This window comes from Larimichthys crocea, chromosome XVII, assembly GCF_000972845.2.
Source record: "Larimichthys crocea isolate SSNF chromosome XVII, L_crocea_2.0, whole genome shotgun sequence".
In the NCBI taxonomy this organism is placed as follows: domain Eukaryota; kingdom Metazoa; phylum Chordata; class Actinopteri; family Sciaenidae; genus Larimichthys; species Larimichthys crocea.
In genome coordinates, this window is record NC_040027.1 from 29,429,141 (window position 1) to 29,445,035 (window position 15,895).

At 40.9% G+C, this 15,895-nt stretch overlaps 1 protein-coding gene and 1 pseudogene across 1 annotated transcript; one reads left to right on the forward strand and one right to left on the reverse strand.

The window, feature by feature from the left end:
• Positions 1-706: 706 nt before the first annotated feature.
• On the reverse strand, positions 707-826 carry LOC113748094 (uncharacterized; annotated as a pseudogene).
• LOC113748001 (uncharacterized) lies at positions 815-14,162 on the forward strand (the record flags this gene model as incomplete). The annotated part of the gene is given in 12 exon segments (XM_027290255.1): positions 815-875; positions 1,257-1,474; positions 3,725-3,792; positions 8,146-8,342; positions 8,508-8,729; positions 10,089-10,374; positions 10,620-10,816; positions 11,018-11,081; positions 12,608-12,709; positions 13,160-13,224; positions 13,476-13,764; positions 14,008-14,162. Coding segments are annotated over 12 exon segments (1,924 nt in total), but the record flags the coding sequence as incomplete, so codon positions are not given.
• Between the last annotated feature and the right edge of the window lie 1,733 nt (positions 14,163-15,895).

Here is a 15,895-nt window from a genome sequence, read left to right on the forward strand (position 1 = left end):
GTACGCACTTATACATGCCCGCGGTCAGCGTAGCGACCGTTGTGGACATTTCCATCCGTAGCGACATCCCGGCCCTTCCACCGCTGTCTGTGGCCCTCATTCACAGGCCTCATGATCAGCCTACAGACTGGAGTTAAGCGTCGGAGGCCAAAAAAAAAAAAAAAAAAAGGTCAAGGAGCGCATAAACGTCTGGAGATATTTAAGCGTCTGGCGTGACAAGCTGCTGCGTTTTCTGAGCGCTGCAGTCCACTGAAGCAGCGTCCTCTGCAAAGAGGAGTGAAAAAGCTTACAGCACCTGGTATCCCAGGCGGTCTCCCATCCAAGTACTAACCAGGCCCGACCCCTGCTTAGCTTCCTGATCGGACGAGTCGGGCGTGTTCAGGGTGGTATGGCCGTCACGTAAGCCGACAGGACCTCCGCAAGTAGTACGCTACTTATACATGCCCGCGGTCAGCGTAGCGGACGTTTGTGGCCATTTCCATCCGTAGAGACATCCCGGCCCTTCCACGCTGTCTGTGCACTCATTTCACAGGCCTCATGCTCAGCTACAGACTGGAGTTAAGCGTCGGAGGCCAAAAAAAAAAAAAAAAAAGGGTCAAGAGTGCAATAAAGTCTGAGTATTTAAGTGTCTGGCCGTGACAAGCTGCTGCGTTCTGAGCGCTGCATGTCCACTGAAGCCGCGTTCCTCTGCAAAGAGGAGTGAAAAAGCTTACAGCACCTGGTATTCCCAGGCGGTCTCCCATCCAAGTACTAACCAGGCCCGACCCTGCTTAGCTCCGAGATCGGACGAGTCGGCGCGTGTTTCAGGGTTGGTATGGCCGTAAGCCGACGGACGGACCTCCGCAAGTACGCTATTATACATGCCCGCGGTCAGCGTAAGTGACCGTTTTGTGGGACATTTCACTCCGTAGAGACATCCCGGCCCTTCCACCGCTGTCTGTGGCACTCATTTCACAGGCCTCATGATCGCTACGACTGGAGTTAGCGTCGAGGCCAAAAAAAAAAAAAAAAAGGGTCAAGGAGTGCAATTAAACGTCCTGAGATATTTACGCGTCTATTGTGTAATAATGTACAATGTGTAAATATTAGAAACACAGTGACATGGATGTAGGTCTGGAGTTGTGGTGGAAAGTTACTTTCTGCCAGCATTAGTTGTATTCTGTTGAGTGTTATCATTTGAAACACTGATATCAGCTGAATATTTCACAAATAAACCGTTACAGCTGTTAAATGTATTTCAACTTTGTCATTCACAGAAAATCTAGCTCTGCGCGGAAAAGCGACCCAGTCTGACTGTTATAATCACACATTTTCAGCTGCCTACAATGCCATAGATGGAAACTGTAACTCCAACTTCCACGATGGATCATGCACCCACACAAGTGGAAAGCCCAACCCCTGGTGGAGAGTGGACCTGCTGGACTCCTACATCATCACCTCCATCACCATCTATAAGAGAGGGGACTGCTGTCAGGTGTAACAGAGTTAGAAATGCACTTTATTAGTTCATATTTTGAGTTTGTATTTGTAAGTTTTATTTATCATTGGTCTTGTCGGGTGTATAAGGCACCCTGTTACCAGTTGCTGGATTGAGAGATAAGGGCTGCTCTCATGCCACTTCATCCTTAAGGGATACATTTGGTGTTAGTTTTCTTGTTTATGGCCCCTGGTAATTTGTGAACTGGTAGTCTTCTCTATGGTGTAGACTGTGTAGTTCTCATATTCGATAAAATTCAGTGGGGGTGGGTGTAACAGAGTTAGAGATGCACTTTATTAGTTCATATTTTGAGTTTGTATTTGTAAGTTTTATTTATCATTGTATGATTATTTTGAGTATTTGTGAATTTGATCTCTATGAGTTATCTTCATTTACCACTATTTTATACATTTTCCAAGTGTTGTTCACCTCCTGCACTCCGCCCTTTTCGTTCCTCCTGGGCTTCTGTAGCCCCGCCCCTCTGCCCTCAGTCCGGTTATGTTCTGATGAGGGTAAGTTGTGTGGAAAATACAGCGGTAATATTGTGTTATTTTCTGTGAAAACGTCGTAATTTACGTTGAAATATTCGGTGAATATTATTCTCTGTTATATTATTTCTGCTACCAAGTAGTTTTGTGTTGCTTTGTACCGTTAATATAAGAGTTATGGATGTTTTTAGTTTGGCGTTTTTGGCGCGATTTGTTCGTGCAGTCTGTAACTCATGTAGCATTAGCTTAGCATGATGTGTGCGTGTTTAGGAGACAGAAGATTTATCATCTGTGTTCATGTCTTCTGCAGGTATGTGTTTTTCTTTCTGGATTATGATTTTTGTTACTTCACCCAGTAGTAAATTTTGTATTTCTTAGATATAGTTTCCTGCATTCTAGTCAATTTTAGGGTGACTTGCTAGACATGGCAAATCCTAAATCCCATCTGATTCATAGCTTGCATTCTCAGTTGCATGGCCTGCACAAGACAATACTATTTATCGGAAAGAAACAATAACCACTTAACTATGGACATCATGTCATTCACATCTTTTTTAAACATATTTGTAAAAACATTTTAAATATCTTTATTTGTGAATGTGCTCAAATATTTTTTTAAACACAACTTTGTGTATGTTTTTAACATCTTTGTGTGTTTTTAAACACATTTAAATACATTTAAACACATTTTTGTTAAAAAAAATCTTCACTTAAAAAAACACAATTTAAGGAGGAGGAAAGAAGACTTCGAGTTTTAAGACGACGCGATGTTTGAAACAAGCGGTATTAAAGAATATGAAGCAGCAGGTAGCAGCTAGCGGTGCTGCTAAGGCTAAAACAACACAGAGTGTGGATGATTGACACCTGTCACCTGTCGACCAATCAGAGTCAGGAGAATCTATTAGTACCGCCCACATTCACCTTTGACCCACCAATGACGATCCAGAATGAAGTAAACCCAAAGGTAGTATATCGCAGCAAGAGGTCTCACTTCACTGTCAAAGCCTCTTTGTCTTTATGTAACAACCAGGAGCTTCGTGACTGATTCAAACTAAAGCAGAGACATAGCAGGAGACATTAGCAGCGTTTCTTCGCGCTGGACATACTGTGTCGTTTTGTGGATTTTTGTTGCTACTCTTTGGGGGCTAGCTCGCCGAGTTTTCATCGCACAGTGATGAGACACATATCTTTGTAAGATATATTTTTATTTTTTCCCCCGCCGCGCCTCCCCTGAAGTCCTCTGGCGCCCCCCAAGGGAGGCGCGCCTCACACTTTGAAAACCGCTGACATAGGTAATAGACTGATTATCATAAAGCCCCCCTAAATGTCGAATGGTAATTCTATTTCCAGTGTTAAATATAAGTAATTTTCACATGCATTGATAAAATGCCATAAGGGATGGAAGAAGGGATGACCATTTTAGAAGAGGGATGATTTTGACCATTTTTCCCCCAGGGGGGATGCCACCCCATCCCCCCTCAACTCGAGTACTGACTTCACGCCACGCTCTGTGTTCATTTTGCCACATTGTTTTCTTGTTTGTAGATATATATATATCGTTTTTCTATGAAATGTTTTTCTGTAAACATTTTAAACTTCTGCCCTGACAGTCCCGTTATGTTCTGATGAGGGAGCAGAGGTGTAGGAAGGAGGAGACAGAAGATTTATAATCTATGTTGATGTCTTCTGCAGGATAAATACAAGAAAGCAGCATCTTGAGTCGTCTTCCTTCATGCCCGAACACACACCCGTTACACAGGAAAGGATCAACGGGCTGAGGATCCACATCGGCAACTCTTTGGACAACAGTGGCTTGAATAACCCATTGTGAGTAAAAAAAAGCATCTTTCTCATCATCATCCTCATCTCCCCTCTGCCCCTGTTTAGCCCCGGTTGGCTCCTTGCATGCTCAACTTAAATACGAGCTTCTTGACAACAATACTACAGTCAGTATGTTTCTTCTTTTGAAATCAGGTCTGTTTGTGTTTTGTCCTGTGTGATCCGATCTGATCCCGCACACTGCACATGTTGATGCTCCAGGTTGCCAGATATCTAGCTACTAACTAACTAGCAAGCAAATGGACTCAGACGTAGAAGCTGGTTCATGGAAACAAAACAAAAAACATTTTGGTAAGCTTCAGAGTCAAATGACTCTTGTGTATTTTGAATTTAAACCACAGTACCAATTTTTAACCACTAGATGTCAGCGTTACAATCCATTGTTCCTTTAACAAGTAACAAACATGACAGATCAACAGTAGGCCATGTACGATAGAGGGAACTGTACTAATGTAATATTGTACTTTCATCCTAACAATATGCACAAACAGTTTATATACTTACTGCTGTGTTCCTCTTAGATGGCAAAGTGAGCTCCAGCCACCAGCCTAATGGTGGTGAAATAGTAGCATGTCTAGTTCAGACGAAATAATAACTCACTATTGAGTGCCTGGTGATTTTGAACAGCTGTACAGTTGTGGAGAAAACATTACTACCTGAGCTTATATGTTACTGGTGTAATGGGAATAGCTTTATGACGTTTACCTTACTTAAATTTATAAACGCTGCTTTTAATAGCCAGTATAGAAACACACTACATGCACGCTTGAATCATTACAACAAATGGCAAGACCTGTACACCATTAGTCAACGTTCAAATGTGCAAAAAGATATGAAATCACATTACAAAAACATATAACTTACGATTCAGAAACATCCTGTTCTCTCCTTGGTTCTTGGACTCATTCAAACAAATGACAGTCAAATAAAGTCTAATCCCTGTAGCCGCAGCAGCTTCTCCAGTCCCAGAGAAGAGCAGTGCCATTACGCACGGCTATTCACTGTGTTTTACCTTCATTAATTCACCTGGAAACTATATCAAGCTAACCATACAGTGTCTTGGGCTTTTTCTTGTGTAGGATTTTCCGTACACGCAGTGTTAATGATGTCCTCATAGTTTAATATTGCTGCAACGAGATTATCAGTGGACTGACTCGTTGTCACTCACTTTTAGCAAGAGCATCCACACGCTACACAAGATGCCGTGAAGTCTGACGTCAGTCAAGTTTCATTCAATATATTCAAAGTTTAATTCCATATATTCAAGGTTTCATTCCATATATTCAAAGTTTCATTCAATATATTCAGACTTCATTCAGTATATTCAAGGTTCACTCCATATATTCAAAGTTTTAATTTCCTGAACGGCATGCCTTAATATATATACGATTAATCAAAATCAGTTAAATGTACACGTTAGTGCTCTTTATTCAGAAAACCCTCATGTCACATCTACATTTCAGGATCTGGTTATTATAGACACATATCAAATGTTAAATATAAATATTTCAATATTTATCATCACAGTAACAGTGTTACACACATTAGTAGCTGTAAACACTCAGCATTAGAAAAATACATACGTTGGTTTGGTGCTTACATAAGGAGTAAACATTTAGAATCATCACTTTAAAAGTTACATACGTTGTTTTTGGTGCCTGTTTGTTTCCCAGATATATTAGTGTGTGTGTGAATGGGTGTATAAGAGGCATTAACTTAAAGAACTTTATAGAAAGGCGCTTTATGAAGTTCAGTCCATTTCCTTGTATTAGTTTACGGGCAGATCTGCCACATCCAATATGGCGGACGCGTTAACGTATCGCAGCAACGGACCAACCTGCTCAATGAGGCGTCTATGTATATATGTCTGTGTATATATGTCTATGTATATATGTCTATGTATATATGTCTGTGTATATATGTCTATGGCTCAAACAAGCCGCCTGTTCTATAGAAATTCACCCTCAGTACAGTTGTCATGAATGGGGAAATTAGCTACAGAGACCAAAACTGTTTCTGTACCAGGCTGTAAACATGTTTATTTCTGCTGTGAAGTTGGACATTTGACACTTATGGAGACTGACTCACTTCTGGAGCCAGCCTCAAGTGGACGTTTGAGGAACTGCACCCTTTACCTATGTGCAGCGCAAAGGGAAAGGGTTTGATCTCATCTAACACCAGTATGGTGCTCACATCAAAGGTGAGTCACTAAATCCATTCACGTGCTAGATGTCAACAAGAGGCTTGTGTAAGTCGAGTTGTGTTGAACTTGTGACTTTAGATCTTGAGAAACGAAGATCAGGCTTTGCAAAATAAGCAGAAATCTGTGTGTGGGAGAGTTGCAAGAGGGTGTTGTTTAGCTCAGTCAGTAGAGCAAAGGCAGCCCAGGGTGTAAATGGTAAATGGACTGTACTTATATTACTGTAGTACTTATAAAGCCTTTCTAGTCTTCCAACCTTATGCTACATATCTCATTCACCCATTCAGACACATTCATACACTGATGGCATCAGTTTGAGGAACTGCTAACCATTCATACGCATTCACCGATGGCACAGCCTTCGGGAGCAATTTAGGGTTCAGTATTTTGCCCAAGGACACTTCGACATGCAGACTGCAGGGGATCGAACCACCGATCATCTGATTAGTGACATTTCCTGTCACTCTTCAAGCTGTCTCTGTCAAATAAAGCTCAATAACGCCAAAGAAATAACTTTAAAAAAAATTGGACTCTGCCCAACCTGTTGTGGAGAAATTGCTGAAGTCAAAGGTCAATGGTGAGGTCAGGAGTTCAGAAAGTGTTCAGGGGCCTCTGATGTCTTATGCTGTATTATTTATTGACGCTTGGCCAAGAGAGATTAGAGACACTCTCAAAGTTCATCAAAGGGCCTGAGTTGGTCTCACATTCTGCCCAACTCATCCTGGTGGATCGACTTTAAACCCCAAGATAACACACAAATACTACACGCCCAGAATAGTACAAGGAATGTCTTTACCCATGGAGGTGTTATTGTCAGCATATTCTAGTCTGGAGACACGATGTTGTTTTACACAGATTGGACCGTCAACAACAAGCTATATTATGTCTATGAAGGCAGCAACAGGTCTCTGTGACCTGGACCCCACAGTGTTGATATAGACTGGCACCTACTGTTCCCAACCAAGCCAAACAACTAATACTGCTGAGGACCTCAAGGCCCACACGGGACCTTGTGTTACTGGGACAGAAAATTCCATAACACAACCAATCTACACTTCTTCAAAATGGCAGCCAGTCATTGTGGTCCATTTTAATCAGGGTGTAGCCTGCAGAGGTTGTGATATTTCATTCGCAAAAAGGGAAGTGAAATACAGAAACAGTGTTGCGTAATTGGATACTGCTGGAGAGGAGTATAAACAAAGTTTTGATTGGTTGGAGGTGAAGAAAGAGATGTATGTAAAGAGGCACAGGTGGAAGCCTTTTCATCGAATCATCAGAGTCCATGAAGAAAGTGCTCGCTCGTCAGGATCTCCAGTAACACATTTCATTTCTTTGGTACTTTAATTTCTGTGTCCTGCTCTCTGTTACTTCAGTATTTCAGCATACTGTCAGCATTTTAAAGTTTTTAATGTATGTGTTTAAAATTCACAGTTATCCCAATGATGTATTTCAGGGGTGTCAATTATGGTTTCAGGAGGTTCGGATAAATGCTCACGTTCAGGTTCCGAGCCATCATCAGTTTAAGTTGCAATTATATATTAGTTTACATTACAATTATTTTTATATATTGAAGCAGCATTGTCATTGTATCAACATCTGCACTGTGTGAAGTCAATGACTCAAATCAAACAACGAAAGCTCTGTTAATTTTTACCATTCTAATTCCTTGAATCTCCTTTGTCACATCACACATTATTCGCCTCTCCACAATTTAATATGATTAATTTCCAACAGAATAAGAAGTCTATATTTTTCTGTTTCTGTTCTAAACAGAATGATGAATCTCTGTGTTTTCTCCTGCTGCTCCTCCTGGGGACGTGCTCACTGGCCACTTTGGTAAGTATGATCTGACTGTATCGTCTATGAATTTCTTTCATTGTGTAATAATGTACAATGTGTTAAATATTAGAAAACATGACATGGATGGATCTGGAGTTGTGGTGGAAAGTACTTTCTGCCAGCATTAGTTGTTTGTGTTGAGTGTTATCATTTGAACACTGATATCAGCTGAATATTTCACAAATAAACCGTTACCGCTGTTAAATGTATTTCAACACTGCATTCACAGAAAATCTGTGCTCCGTGGAAAAGCGACTCAGTCCGACGTTATTACACGCACTGGAGCTGCCTACATGCCATAGATGGAAACCGGGCCCAACTTCCACGATGGATATGCACCCACACAAGTGGGACACGCCAACCCGGGTGAGAGTGACTGCTGGACTCACACATCACACTCCATCACCATCTATAACAGAGGAGAATGCTGTCAGGAAGGATCAACGGGCTGAAGATCACCACTCGGCAATTTTGGACAACAATGGCTTGAATAACCATTGTGAGTAAAAAAAAAAAGCATTTCCTCATCATCATCCTCATCTCCCCTCTGCCCCTGTTTAGCCCCGTTGGCTCCTTGCATCCCGGGTGAGTCAGTTACAGCCACACTGTGACCAGCTAACGACAGTTAGCCGTTTACAACTTTTCAATCTTTCCATCCGGACAGTCTGTGAATCATTTCGTCGTGTAACGTTATTCCTGTTCCTCTCCGAGGCTGTGCTGCTTTCTCTTTCTTTTAGGGTTGGTCAAATTGTTCATGGCAACCCAACCTTCAACAAGACGTTCACTCCTCATGTGGAGGGACGTTATGTGACTTTGCTTCTACCTGGTTTAAAGAAGTACCTCACACTCTGTGAAGTGGAAGTCTACGGGTACCGTGCCCCAACTGGTGAGAACTTGAGCTTTTACATAAATAAATGTGACACTATGCAGAAAGTCTCACTTTATCTAAAGGCAAGACATATGATAGAAACAAATACATGAATGATAAGAATCGTATTATGAAGGGTGGTTAATCCTGCCTTCTTATAGAGTATGGAGAATTAATAAAACTACAACATGTCATGGTTTTGTTGTCTGATAACCTCAAAGAAGTCCAGGTCTCAATGCTGATTTTTGTGTTTCACGGCCCCTGCAGTTCCTGAGTATGTGAGGTTGAGGTGTACGGCGCTTCGTCTGGTAGGTCTTGTTTGTGATTTGAGTTAGTTACTGTGGCACAATTTGTGTCCAAGTTACATCGATTACAAGAACCATAAAGTGAATTAAATCAGCATAAAAAAAAGTCTACTGTCTTTTAATGTTCATCTTGATTGGCTAGATTTATGGTTCTCACCATATTTCTCTGGCAATTCCTTACTATTCTTTCTCTACTATATTAGCACGAAACGTTGGTATCTATGCCATTGCTAATGATAACAGCCATCATAAGTACACACAACTTAGTATCAAAATAGGACATAAACTCTGTCCATATAGCCGAGCGACCTCGGTTTTATATAGTTATATACTTGTTATGAGAATCATGACTATGAACGTCTATCTGTGCTTTCAGTGTAACATGTAAAAGGAACAATATGTCAGATAGTTACTGTATTAAATCATAAAATGACCATGATATGTCATCAGAGATTAAGGAAACATGCTCAACTTAAATACGAGCTTCTTGACAACAATACTACAGTCAGTATGGTTCTTCTTTTGAAATCAGGTCTGTTTGTGTTTTGTCCTGTGTGATCCGTTCTGATCCCGCACACTGCACATGTCGATGCTCCGGGTTGCCAGATATCAAACTAGCAAGCAAATGGACTCAGACGTAGAAACTGGTTCATGAAAAAAAAAAAAACATTTTGGTAAGCTTCAGAGTCAAATGACTCTTGTGTATTTTGAATTTAAACCACAGTACCAATTTTTAACCACTAGATGTCAGCGTTACGATCCATTGTTCCTTTAACAAGTAACAAACATGACAGATCAACAACAGGCCATGTACGATAGAGGGAACTGTACTATTGTAATATTGTACTTTCATCCTAACAATATGCACAAACAGTTTATAAACTTACTGCTGTGTTCCCCTTAGATGGCAAAGTGAGCTCCAGCCACCAGCCTAATGCCGGTGAAATAGTAACATGTCTAGTTCAGACGAAATAATAACTCACTATTGAATGCCTGGTGATTTTGATCAGCTGAATATTTCACAAATAAACCGTTACAGCTGTTAAATGTATTTCAACTTTGTCATTCACAGAAAATGTGGCTCTGCGTGGAAACGCGACTCAGTCCGACAGTTATAATCACGTATTTTCAGCTGCCTACAATGCCATAGATGGAAACCGTGACTCCAACTTCGCTGCTGGATCATGCACCCACACAAGTGGAAAGTCCGACCCCTGGTGGAGACTGGACCTGCTGGACTCCTACATCATCACCTCCATCACCATCTATAACAGAGTAGACTGCTGTCAGGAAAGGATTAACGGGCTGAGGATCCACACCGGCAACTCTTTGGACAACAATGGCTTAAATAACCCATTGTGAGTAAAAAAAAAAGCATCTTCCTCATCATCATCCTCATCTCCCCTCTGCCCCTGTTTAGCCCCGGTTGGCTCCTTGCATCCCGGGGCTGAGTCAGTTACAGCCACACTGCTGACCAAGCTAACGACAGTTAGCCGTTTACAACTTATCAATCTTTCCATCAGGACAGTCTGTGAATCATTTCAGTCGTGTAACGTTATTCCCTGTTCATCTCAGAGGCTGTGCTGCGTTCTCTTTCTTTTAGGGTTGGTCAAATTGTTCATGGCAGCCCAACCTTCACCAAGACCTTCAGTCCTCCTATTAAGGGGCGTTATGTGACTTTGCTGCTTCCTGGTTTCGCTAAGTACCTCACACTCTGTGAAGTGGAAGTCTACGGGTACCGTGCCTGAACTGGTGAGAACTTGAGCTTTTACATAAATAAATGTGAACACTATGCAGAAAGTCTCACTTTATCTAAAGGCAAGACATTATGATAGAAACAATTACATGAATGATAAGAATCGTATTATGAAGGGTGGTTAATCCTGCCTTCTTATAAGAGTCATAGGAGAATTAATAAAACCTACAACATGTCATGGTTTTGTTGTCATGATAACCTCAAAGAGGTCCAGGTCTCAATGCTGATTTTTGTTTCATTGTCAGGAGAGAACTTGGCGCTCCAAGGAAACGCCACACTCACTGCCATCGATGGGAATGATGACCGCAAGTGAACACGGCCCCTGAGTTCCTGAGTCTGTGAGGTGGAGGTGTACGGCTCTCGTCTGGATTAGGTCTTGTCTTGTTATATGATGTAGTTACTAGTGGCACAATTTGTGTCCAAAGTCACATCGATTACAATGAAACCATTAAATTGAATTAAATCAGCATCAAAAAAAAGTTTACTGTCCTTTTCATGTTCATCTTGATTGGTCTAGATTTATTGGTTCTCACCAATTTCTTTGGCAAAGCCAACTGACCTCGGTTATATATAGTTATATAGGGTTTGATCTCATCTAACACCAGCATGGTGCTCACATCAGAGGTGAGTCACTAAATCCATTCACATGTCAACAAGAGGCTTGTGTAAGTCGAGTTGTGTTGAACTTGTGACTTTAGATCTTGAGAAATGAAGATCAGTCTTTCCAAAATCAGCAGAAATCTGTGTGTGGGAGAGTTGCAAGAGGGTGTTGTTTAGCTCAGTCAGTAGAGCAAAGGCAGCCCAGGGTGTAAATGGTAAATGGACTGTATTTATATTACTATAGTACTTATAAATCCTTTCTAGTCTTCCAACCTTATGCTACATATCTCATTCACCCATTCAGACACATTCATACACTGATGGCATCACTTTGAGGAACTGCTAACCATTCATACGCATTCACCAATGGCACAGCCTTCGGGAGCAATTTAGGGTTCAGTATTTTGCCCAAGGACACTTCGACATGCAGACTGGAGGAGATCGAACCACTGATCATCTGATTAGTGACATTTCCTGTCACTCTTCAAGCTGTCTCTGTCAAATAAAGCTCAATAACGCCAAAGAAATAACTTAAAAAAAAAAAATATTGGACTCTGCCAAACCTGTTGTGGAGAAATTGCTGAAGTCAAAGGTCAATGGTGAGGTCAGGAGTTCAGAAAGTGTTCAGGGGCCTCTGATGTCTGATGCTGTATTATTTATTGACGCTTGGCCAAGGAGAATTAGAGACACTCTCAAAGTTCATCAGAAGTGCCTGAGTCGGTCTCACATTCTGCCCAACTCATCCTGGTGGATCGACTTTAAACCCCAAGATAACAGCACAAATACTACACGCCCAGAATTAGTCACAGAGAATGTCTTTACCCATGGAGGTGTTATTGTCAGCATGTTCTAGTCTGGAGACACAGATGTCTGTTTACGCAGATTGGACCGTCAACAACAAGCTATCTATTATGTCTATGAAGGCAGCAACAGGTCTCTGTGACCCTGGACACCACAGTGTTGAGATAGACTGGCACCTAGTCAAAGACAAACAATTAATACTGCCAAGGACCTTAAGGCCCCCACGTGACCTTGTGTAACCTTAGGACAGAAAATTCCATAACACAACCAATCTACACTTCTTCAAAATGGCAGCCAGTCATTGTGGTCCGTTTTAATCAGGGCGTAGTCTGCAGAGGTTGTGACATTTCATTCACAAGAAGGGAAGTGAAATACAGAAACAGTGTTGCGTAATTGGATACTGCTGGAGAGGAGTATGAGGAGTTTTGATTGGTTGGAGGCGAAGAAAGAGATGTATATAAAGAGCACAGGTGGAAGCCTTTTCATCGAATCATCAGAGTCCATGAAGAAAGTGCTCGCTCTGTCAGGATCTCCAGGTAACACATTTCATTTCTTTGGTACTTTAATTTCTGTGTCCTGCTCTCTGTTACTTCAGTATTTCAGCATACTGTCAGCATTTTTAAAGTTTTTAATGTATGTGGTTAAAATTCACAGTTATCCCAATGATGTATTTCAGGGGTAGTCAATTATGGTTTCAGGAGGTTTGGATTAAAATGTTCACGTTCAGGTTCCGCAGCATCATCATGTTTAAGTTGCATTATAATTTAGTTTACATTACAATTATTTTATATATATTGAAGCAGCATTGTCATTGTATCAACATCTGCACTGTGTGAAGTCAATGACTCAAATCAAACAACAAAAGCTCTGTTAATTTTTACCATTTCAATTCCTTCTCCAACATTATTATCGCTCCTCCACAATTTTAATATGATTCATTTCCAACAGAATAAGAAGTCTATATTTTTTCTGTCTGTTCTAACCAGAATGATGAATCTCTATGTTTTCCTCGTGCTGCTCCCCATGGGGACGTGCGCATCTGGCACCTTTGGTAAGTATGATCTGAGTGTATGCATAACATCAGTCTCATGAATTTCTTTCTATTGTGTAATAATGTACAATGTGTAAATATTAGAAACACAGTGACGTGGATGTAGATCTGGAGTTGTGGTGGAAAGTTACTTTCTGCCAGCATTAGTTGTATTGTGTTGAGTGTTATCATTTGAAACACTGATATCAGCTGAATATTTCACAAATAAACCGTTACAGCTGTTAAATGTATTTCAACTTTGTCATTCACAGAAAATCTGGCTCTGCGTGGAAAAGCGACTCAGTCCGACCGTTATGATCACACATTTGCAGCTGCCTACAATGCCATAGATGGAAACCGTGACTCCAACTTCCACGATGGATCATGCACCCACACAAGTGGAAAGCCCGACCCCTGGTGGAGAGTGGACCTGCTGGACTCCAACAACATCATCACCTCCATCACCATCGTCAACAGAGGAGACTGCTGTCAGGACAGGATCAACGGGCTGAAGATCCACATCGGCGACTCTTTGGAAAACAATGGCTTGAATAACTCATTGTGAGTAAAAAAAAAAGCATCTTCCTCATCATCATCCTCATCTCCCCTCTGCCCCTGTTTAGCCCCGGTTGGCTCCTTGCATCCCGGGGCTGAGTCAGTTAGCCACACTGCTGACCAAGCTAACGACAGTTAGCCGTTTACAACTTATCAATCTTTCCATCAGGACAGTCTGTGAATCATTTCAGTCGTGTAACGTCATTCCCTGTTCATCTCAGAGGCTGTGCTGCTTTCTCTTTCTTTTAGGGTTGGTCAAATTGTTGACCTTCATGGCAACCCAGCCTTCACCAAGACCTTTCTTCCTCATATAAGTGGACGTTATGTGACTTTGTCTCTACCTGGTTCAAATAAGTACCTCACACTCTGTGAAGTGGAAGTCTACGGGTACCGTGCCCCAACTGGTGAGAACTTGAGCTTTTACATAAATAAATGTGAACACTATGCAGAAAGTCTCACTTTATCTAAAGGCAAGACATTATGATAGAAACAATTACATGAATGATAAGAATCGTATTATGAAGGGTGGTTAATCCTGCCTTCTTATAAGAGTCATAGGAGAATTAATAAAACCTACAACATGTCATGGTTTTGTTGTCATGATGACCTCAAAGAGGTCCAGGTCTCAATGCTGATTTTTGTTTCATTGTCAGGAGGGAACTAGGTCCTCCAAGAAACCTCCACACTCACTGTTTGACTTTGGCCTTGCAAACAACACCATCGATGGGAATGATGACCGCAAGTGAACACGGCCCCTGAGTTCCTGAGTCTGTGTGAGGTGGAGGTGTACGGCTCTCGTCTGGATTAGGTCTTGTCTTGTGATATGATGTAGTTACTAGTGGCACAATTTGTGTCCAAAGTCACATCGATTACAATGAAATCATTAATTGAATTAAATCAGCATCAAAAAAAAGTTTTACCTGTCTTTCATGTTCATCTTGATTGGTCTAGATTTATTGGTTTCTCTCACCATTTCTTTGGCATACTTAAGTTAAATACGTAGCACGAAACGTGGGTATATGGCCAGTTGCTTATGTAACAGCCATCATAAGGACACACAATTTAGGTATCAATAGGATATAGAACTCTGTCAATATTAGCCGAGTGTTCCTTCAGCAGTCATGAAGAAAAGGATCTCCAGGTAACACTTTCTATCTATTATCAGATATATATTTAATATATATATATATATAATATATATTATATAGATCATATATATATATATGTCATTTATTCATCAAATGCCTGTGAGATGTACAATCTCATTTTCGCTGGGGTCTTATATTGCCAAAATGCAAAATACCATATCATATGATTTTTTTTTTCTTATTCAGTTGAGTTTATCTTTGAAGAACACCATTTGAACTGGCTTGAATTTTGATTGATTTGATTGTTGATTTAATAGATTGCGAATGCCGATATCTGGAGTTGTATATAGAGCTGGAAGGAGTAATTCGCGTGTCATCACTATTAAGGTGAATTTTGCAGTCAGAAAAGTTTTTGTGGGAAGATCATTGATGATTGATTGAGAATAGTAAAGGGCCCAGGGATGAACCTTGTGGCACGCTTTTAGTCATAACTCTTAAAATAGACTGACAACCTTGGAAGGCAAACCATTGACTTCATGAGGCAAAAAAAAGAGTTGAAAATATAACAAAGAATCAGGAAAAGAACAGTGGGGCATATATTATCCAAAAGAAGATATGATCAACAACATAAAATGCTTTAGTAAGATTCAATAACATATAGCACCCTGTGTGCTTATTGCTTTGATGAGCTGGAAAAAATCCATTAGTAACTTTTAGAAGGGCAGTGGCTGGTCCGAGAAGTTGTGTCGGAAACCAGATTGAGGAGGACGATGGATATGTTTATGGTCATTAGATGTGCGGATAACTCGTTAAAGACATTTTAAATATTTTTGTTATGGTATTAATATTGAGATTCGGTCTATAATTATTAATCGATCAGTGGGTCACCTCACTTTATGAGGCGGCGTCTACCTCTAGCACCTTTCCAAGATAAGGGAACTTTACAATGAGCAGAAAAGTTTGAAACTCCCAGAACGGGGAAATGAAAAACAGTCTGAGGCCTTTTTAAAAAACTTAATCGCCAGACCAGCTTGACCAGCACTTGGCAA